The following is an 8202-nucleotide window of genomic DNA, read 5'->3' on the forward strand; positions in this document are numbered from 1 at the left end:
GTAAGAACGCTTCAACAGCTGGGGCGGCGGGGGCGGAGATGTATCCGCCCTCCGTATCAGATGGAAGGGGCTCAGAGAGCGCCTCCGAGTCCGACTGGGCGGACTTCTGTTGCGGAGCGATTTTTTGAGTAACCCGTGCCGCCGGGGCACGGGCGCGGGTGGTTCGGAGCGGGTAGCGGGAGGTCATTGAGTGGCGATGGTCGGAGTTGAGTCGGAGTCGAAATCGGAATCGAAGTCAAAGTCGAGTGTCGCTGTCGAAGTAGAAGCCGTCGGAGGTCACGGGTGATCAGCCCAAGAGTCGCCCAGACGAATAATACTAAGCAGAGACTAGAGCGAGAGCTTTGGTTCTGTCAAAAATATGTGAGGTTTCGGCGTAGTCCGATACCGCACACGACGAATAGGGTAGGCAAATGTTCACACGCTCGTAGACAGTGGTAAAGTCTCGATTGTAGAACGCCTGTCTCTACACGGTACAATACTAGGTCTTTTATATGATAACAGTAGGGTCTAGACAATGGAAAACTTCCTGAACGCTGAGTAAGAGGGTAAGGAAAATAATGAGGGATACAGCGATACTGAATACTGTGGCTGCTCGATCCCTAAGCCACAGCCCGATCCTCAGCCACAATCGGCACGGCACGCGAGTCTCCCCACGCCTGGACCGCCTATAGCCCCCGTTCCCGGGCCGAATCCTCACACAGAGCCTCTTGGATCTTCCGATGGTTCTCCTTCATAATTATTCGGTTTGTCTTCATATCGTAGGCCTCTTCCTCCGAGATCCCGTGCATCAGGCAAAGAATGCCTAACACAAGCTCAGGCATAAGTAAGAGGTCAATAAACGACCGCGGCCTGAATGGCGTGATGAGGAGTGGGTCCATCTCTTCTGCAGGAAACATTCCGGCAAGGGTAGATGCAAGGACTGTCTTGCCGTCTTCACCGAAACTGTGATTGATTCTTCAGCTCGCTCTCACGACGCAAGCACAATACCAAATATATCACTTACTAGTCAACCGCCGTAACAATTTTGACGTGTTCCAGCGTAACTGAGCTCAGCATCGTGGGATAGTTTGGAGATGCGAGAGAGGTGACTGGATTGACCTCCTCTTCGAGGCACTTCCAGATAAAGGACTCTTCTTTTGTGTCCAAGACAAGTTCGAGCCGTTCACGAGACGCGAGACAGAGCTGCTCAAGTCTCCTGGTGTCCAGAGGCACCTCGCTGAGGAAGGTCAGGAGAATACATACTATACAAGAAAAGAATGCGTACTCAAATTTCTTCTTTTCGCGTGCATTGACTGACTTTTGAACCTCATTCTCTCGGACCGGGACTCGTGAGACTGCGTGAAGCGCGTCTATTTCAGTGACATCGCTATCCCCGTCTCCCTCAGGCTCTGTGTCAGAGGTGTCAGACACGATAAGCTCCATACGTCGGGTCCCTCACCCGCATCGTCGTACAGATCCTCGCTATCTCCACTGTCTTCTTTGTCATCTGTGGTAGTATTCGAGCAGTCTGACTCGGAATCACCATTACTTGCTTCCATTTCGGCCTTATGGGCTCGAGTAGCGCAGTACTTCGCATTTTGCAGCCTAATCGTGATCATATCCCGGATGGGCCAGCCATCTTCGAAGCGTCGAAAGAATCTGTACTTCTTGACAAGCTATGCGCACAGATTGATGTATGGTTATATATGCATATATGATATCTCAGGGAGACAAGCGGCACAGTACTCACATTAGCAACACAGAGCTCAATAGCCATCTTCTTCTGTTTTCGTACTGTCTGTCCAGGCTTCAGCAGACCATCCATCTGGTTCCGCACAAGTGTCTGTTGATGTCACGGTGAGTATGAATTGCGAAACAGGTGACAATCACCCAAATTGGGGACTATATGCGCCATCGCAGTGGGTCTGATGACACTACGAGATTGTTTGACATGTGGATATTCCAAGTATACATTGATGTACTTCAAATATGATGAGGCAGCTCGAGAAGATACACACCCTTAAGCAGTTATATCTATCAGAGTCTTCCTTCAGGCCCATTGCTTCCTGAAGGTTGTATCCGCCCTTGTTGCTTGACCGACCGGCCTTCCCAGGTGGCTTGGGGATCCTCGGACCTTGATAATTAGACTCCGCTTTCTGCTCTTTGGCTGCTGCGGTCCCAGGATGTGTTGATCGCTTAGCTGAGCTCTTCCCAGCTGTTGCTTTGGGTTATTGTTGTCGGAAGAAAAATGCTACAAGCATGACTCCACTGGTTAGACTCACATTTTGAGGGAGCCATGAGTTAGAATATGCCCTCTGTTGATGGTTGATGATGGTGTATGTACAGAAGAGAGCTCGTGTTCACGGTGTGCAGTCGGAGCTGAATACGGCATGCTGCACCAAGGACGCGTCTGTCACGTGCTGATCATGTGCCAGAATGCTGTGCATCCTCGCCCTTCCTCGCTGCTGGACTCTGCATTGGCTCATTTGTGCCCTGCGTTGTGTCAAACACTGCTGCCATGGCTGACCATAAGAAAATCTGTTGGTGCACTCCTTACTGTGGCAAGCTCCTCACCCGGAGGCAACGCCAGCGACACTACTTGGAACGTGGAAATGTTGACTTGCTCTCTGCCTCAGAAGGGGAGTCAGATTGGAGCTCTGATGGCCATGATTTGCATGATGTGGGCAGCCAACCGGCAGAGATGGAGATTGATGAAGGTTCAGATATGCCCCGAGGGCTTCCTGGTGCTTCAGGGCAGGGAGTGATGCCTCAGATCAGGTTGGATCATACTGGTCAGTTGGGTCCAAGGAGGCAGGAAGAAGGACAAGAAGACACAGATATAATCATGGGTGGCCATGAAGAGTCAAGGCATTCAGAGTCCTCTGAAGATGAATCATTAGTGTCTTCTGTGGACCCTGCCGACATCAATGATTTCTCTGATTTCCCAGATCTGGAGTATACTGCCCATGAGGATGAAGCTCAGTCCGTACAATCTCTTCAGGACCTCATGAAGGAATTGGAGGAAATGCTTGGAGAGGAACAGGCTGCAGAATGGCATGCAATACGTATGTGATCTAACTCTAGATCTCTCCATTCAGCAGAGTCTGAATTATAGCAGGAAACTCTATCCTCACGGAACAGGATCGTGACAATATCAGGGCCTTCAAGCTAAAGATGATAAGCAACATGCCTAGGAGGGCCTTCAACCACATGCGGGCATCTTTTCGTGGCAGGGTTAACATTGACTCTGACTGGGTCATTCTGCACCGCCTTGCTATCTTGTCAGAGGTGGACCCTGTCTGGATAGATTGCTGTGAGAACAGTTGTATCTGCTACACCAGGCAGTACAGCAGCTTGGACAAGTGTCCCTATTGTGGGATATCTCGTTATCATGCATCTGGACGTGCTCGTAGGCTCTTCTGCTATCTTCCTATTATTCCTCGTCTCCAGGCCTATTTTCAAAGCCCATCTATGGTCAAGAAGCTACATTATCGAGCCAATTTCAAGAGGAGTTCTACATCCATTCTTGATGTCTTTGACTGTGACCACTACAACAAACTTTGCAAGTCCAAGGTTGTTATTGATGGTGAAGTCCAGGACTACAACTACTTCTCAGACAAGCGAGATATTGCTTTCTCTGTTTGCACTGATGGGTATCTCATCTTCAATCGCAAGCATGGAGGACCTTCAGCAACCCCAATATTGATCCAGAATTATAACCTTCCATCAACCATCCGTACGCACCTCAGTGAGCTTATCTGCTGTGGTGTCATTCCAGGTCCCAATGCACCAAAGGATATAGAGTCCTTTCTAGTCCCAGTGGATGATGAATGTGCAAAACTTGCTGTTGGGGTTCCCACCTATGACAGTCTTGCTGCAGAGCAATTCCGACTCCATGCATATGCAGTGTTTGTCAATGGGGATATTATTGCCATTGAGAAGCTCCTTGGTATCAATGGCCACAATGCATTTTGTCCATGCCGTGGTTGCAAGATTAGGGGCTTCCGTATGGAGGGTACTGGGGGGACAATCTACTATGTGCCTCTGGTAGAGCCAATGGAGTGCCAATCTGGACTCAAGCCCAAGTCATGGATACCAGACCAACTTCCCATGAGGACCCCAGAAGTCAATGCCAATGACCTCAGGGAGATTGAACAAGCCACAACAAAGAAACACAGGAAAGAACTCATACGACACCATGGGATCAAGAAGGAGCCTGTTTTCCGACGTGTTGGATCTCTTGACCATACACGATGTGCTCCTTGGGACTGGATGCACTTGTTCTTGGAGAATAATTGCCCAAACCTTGTGAAGTTATGGACAGGGAAGTTCAAAGGTCTTGATGAAGGAACAGGGGAGTATGAACTCACTCCTGAGACTTGGGAGCAAATAGGCCAGGAAACAGCTGATGCAGTGAAGGATATTCCAGCACCCTTTGTGAGGGTGTTATCAAATATTGCAGAAGATCAAAGCAAGTTCACAGCTGAGTCCTGGGGATTTTGGTTCATGTACATTGCTCCAGTGGTTCTCAAGGATCGTTTTCGGGATCCCAAGTATTACCAGCACCTTTGTGATTTTGTCGACATCATGAAGATCAGCATACAGCTAGAGATTACCAGAGCAGAGGTGGATGAACTTGAACAGAAAATTATCCAATGGGTACGGGAATATGAGCGGTAGGCACTCGCTTCCTATTTCACTAGACATTCTAACCATGCTGAAGATATTACTATCAATATCGGGAGGCTCGCCTATCAACATGCCCCTTGGTTGTCCATGGCTTGCTGCACATTGCAGATGATATCCGCTATTGTGGACCGATCTGGGCAACATGGACCTTCTACATGGAACGATTCTGTGGTTATCTGAAATTTGCATTGCGGTCAAAGAGCCACCCTTGGAGTAATCTCAACAAGCGGATCATTAATCTTGCATACCTCAGTACCTTATCAGCAAGGTATGACCTTGATGAAGAACTAGGGGTTGCTCCTCCACCAGAGATATCAATTCGTGAGCATGTCTATGATGATTGTAGGTTTAATTATCTCAATAATCAGCATAAAATCTAATACAAAGTATAGATCCAGATACAATATTGCGCTCACCTTGTTTGGCAATGCACAAGCCAGATGAAAGCACCCGACGACAGATTGCCTGGTATTTGGCTGAGGTGACCCAGGCAGCTGGCAACCGCAACACCATCAAGGCGCGACTACCCCATGTAATGCCATTATGGGGCAAAATTAGGCGAAGAGGAGGTGACTGTATAAGCACTGTCTATTCACAGAGATGCCACACCAGTATAGCCAGCAGGAACACTACATTCATCCGAGTAAGTCTGAACAAAGCTGCCTGTATTGGTTCTGATGTCCTTTGCAGTATGAGCTGCAAGTCAAGGATAATTCTGGATGCCTCAGCACCCAAGTATTCTATGGCTGCCTGGAGGCAATCTATGTGTGCAAACTGGATAACGACCAAAGGTTCTGGGGACGTCAGGATGCTGGAAGGATCTTGATACTGGCCCAAATCACACCATGCAGGACAGGGCTCAAGGATGCTACTCATGAACTAGCATCTTATGTTAACTCCTCAGCTGGCCATTCCAGCACACTCATTACAGATGTCCAAACAATTGTCTGTGTGGTGGGACGGATACATTGTCGTGGGTCATGGTATATTATTGATAGAAGCAATGCTGCTGTGCGACCTATTTTCACTGCAGAGGCACCTGATGATGAGAGTGGGGATGAGGAGGAGGATGCAGGCGTTTTTTAGGACATCATCAGATATATATGAGCTTTAGTTTCATTTGTTTTGGCAACTGACCATGAAAAATATCAAAGTTGGAAGCCTGGACCTGTTCTCGCACTGCCGCCACACTCCCCAGGGTTTGGCTTCATGCAGTTTCATTTAGTGCCGCAAGTCGAGACAGTAGCAGGAGCAACCGTTGCACCAGGAGGGGCAATATTGTTGCTACATCGCTGACTTGCACGAGAGCGAACGCGTATGGCACGTGATCAATTATGTCACACCGTGACAGTTTTGGACTTAGACGCGTTGCCTCGCCTTGCGCTCTACCACCACATTTGTCTCGCCGTCTGACTTGGTCTCGCGCTTCAGACTTCACTATCTTGGCTTTCTTTATTGAACTTACTGTTTATCACGACTACTACTCGGGCAGCTATTTTCAGTGAGGTCTGTTGATCAAGGTAAAAGCAGAATACCGTCGGAGGCCTTGTCGACTGACATGAAGGCAACTTGCACGATAGCACACTGTTCGCAGGCGTATATATACGCTGAGAGTTTTTGGGCGTGATTAGGGTGATGTGGGTATATGCACTGTCTAAGGGCGTTGAGGGTTACTGCATTGGTAAGTAACACTTCGGCGCACTCGTTATGGTCCTCTGAACTGACATCTATGGCGGTATATGAGTAGGTATGCTGGTGGATCTATCACGAGAAGGGTCGTCTCACCGGGTGCCGTTTGAGTGAGTATATGCGCTCATTCATCTGCCGTTATTGTATCTGAACCTATCCCTGCTCCCATCGGACCTGTCTGCGGCATTGCCGCCCCCCCTGTGCCCTCTGCTGTCGCAACACCGACCTGTGAGCGCTCGCGGAAAGGCTCTGCTGAGGTCACTGTCGACGGGCGCACACTGCAAGTCCAACAGAAAATGGAGTACAAGTCTGATTCCAGGCGGAACTATTGCTGGTCCCCTGATCCTGCCACGCCACGGGCTGCCGCCGTCTGGCATGACTGTCGCTCCGCATGTGCGGTGTAGGCGGAGTGCCGTGCAGCCAAGCATCAATGATGTCGCTCTTGCGGCATAAACGGTAAGGGTCGGGTTTCGCCGCGCATCAACATGGGAGGCCTTGCTCTAACATCGTTTACCGAAGCCTATAGTTTTCGCGTCCAATTGGAGTTTGGACATAACGTAAGTCTTACCCATTCTCTATTCTATGTATTTGTGACACTAATTAGTTTCAATTGTATGGTTGCGGACTCTGCGGGTCGCGTATGAGTTACGCCTTCGTTTGAATCTCGGCTCATGCAGGCGCATCGTAGAGTCGTAAACGACTTCCGGTTACTGTACAAGAAGGCGAGACGGGCGTGGTGGGGTTGCCAAGGACGGGCGAGGACGGGCGGAGTTGAAGCGGGGGCTTGCCGTTTGCGGGTGTGCGCAGCGCGTCGAAGAGGCCTGCGTTGAGGGTGAACATGACGTTGGCTTCCTGGAGCATGGCCGCTGTACAGCAAGGTGAGCTGGGTGCTGCGGCGATCAGAGGGGCCTACGTACCTTGAGCTGCGCGTCGTCGCTGACGCCCCTGTCCATGCCCTCGCAGAACCACTCCTTGATGGGCTAGGGTGCCGGGGGCGGCGCTCGTGCCCGGCTGCTGAAAGACGTAGAATTGTACGCCGGCGCCGTCGGCGGGGTCGAGCGCATACGCCTTGGCGAGGTGGCGCTTAATGGTCTGGCCACTGCTGAGGTCGCCGAGGTAGCGCACGTAGGCATGGGCGAGGAGTAGCGCGGGGGTGGAGTGTGCGTCGGTGCGCAGGCGCGCGGTGTAGGCGGCGAGTCTGGGACGCCTCATTCTGTTCGAGCGCGGAGGGACCCGGGTTCGCCGTCACGTTCCTTTGCAAGGGCACAGCCTAGCGGGAGTGACACTGGTGGTGCCCTTCGGTTTGGGTTTGGTAGGTGAGTCTGTCTTCGTCTCCTACTTCGTTCATCGCCCGCTATACGCGTGCTCTGCTAGGTAGACAACGTATGAATGGTGACTACCTAGATGCTGCAGTAGCTGGCGACACTGCTGCCATGATGGGACCGCGCCGCCTTTCAGGCCAGTGAGAGCTGTTATTGACCGTAGTCAACTCAGATGTAGTCAATATAAAATAGTAATATATATGTGCTCTACTCCTATGAACACCTGAGTATACATAAGAGTGCCGAGATATCTAACAAGGAGTGCCAAGGTCACTGAAGCGAAACGTCGAGGTCACACATCTACAGTGCCGAGGGCACTACTCCCTTGCTAAAAAGTGCCCGGGGCACTTTGCTGTAATAGTAAAAATGTCCCAATCCGTGCCTTGGGCACCTCAGGAAAGAGTGTCTCGGGCACTTGTAAAGTGTGCCGCGCAAGCGGGTGTGGCTCATAATATAAGTGCCTTGGGCACTTACTGAGCAGTGCCTTCGGCGTTGCTCCGAAACGCCTTTACTTCCCGCAGTG

The 8202-nt window shown here is 50.5% G+C and overlaps 2 protein-coding genes across 2 annotated transcripts; both read right to left on the reverse strand.

Moving 5' to 3' along the window:
- Positions 1–665: 665 nt before the first annotated feature.
- On the reverse strand, positions 666–2277 carry GLOTRDRAFT_134228 (uncharacterized protein; the record flags this gene model as incomplete). Its single annotated transcript, XM_007873221.1, has 7 exons — positions 666–942; positions 1004–1216; positions 1265–1388; positions 1439–1655; positions 1730–1822; positions 1998–2200; positions 2262–2277. 7 exons carry the CDS (start codon positions 2275–2277, stop codon positions 666–668), a joined length of 1143 nt encoding a protein of 380 aa, XP_007871412.1.
- A 4749-nt stretch (positions 2278–7026) lies between these two features.
- Positions 7027–7569, reverse strand: GLOTRDRAFT_134230 (uncharacterized protein; the record flags this gene model as incomplete). The annotated part of the gene is made up of 2 exons (XM_007873222.1): positions 7027–7223; positions 7275–7569. The coding sequence occupies 2 exons, from the start codon at positions 7567–7569 to the stop codon at positions 7027–7029; spliced, it is 492 nt and encodes a 163-aa protein (XP_007871413.1).
- Between the last annotated feature and the right edge of the window lie 633 nt (positions 7570–8202).

Source organism: Gloeophyllum trabeum (assembly GCF_000344685.1).
Source record: "Gloeophyllum trabeum ATCC 11539 unplaced genomic scaffold GLOTRscaffold_00055, whole genome shotgun sequence".
Taxonomy (NCBI): domain Eukaryota; kingdom Fungi; phylum Basidiomycota; class Agaricomycetes; order Gloeophyllales; family Gloeophyllaceae; genus Gloeophyllum; species Gloeophyllum trabeum.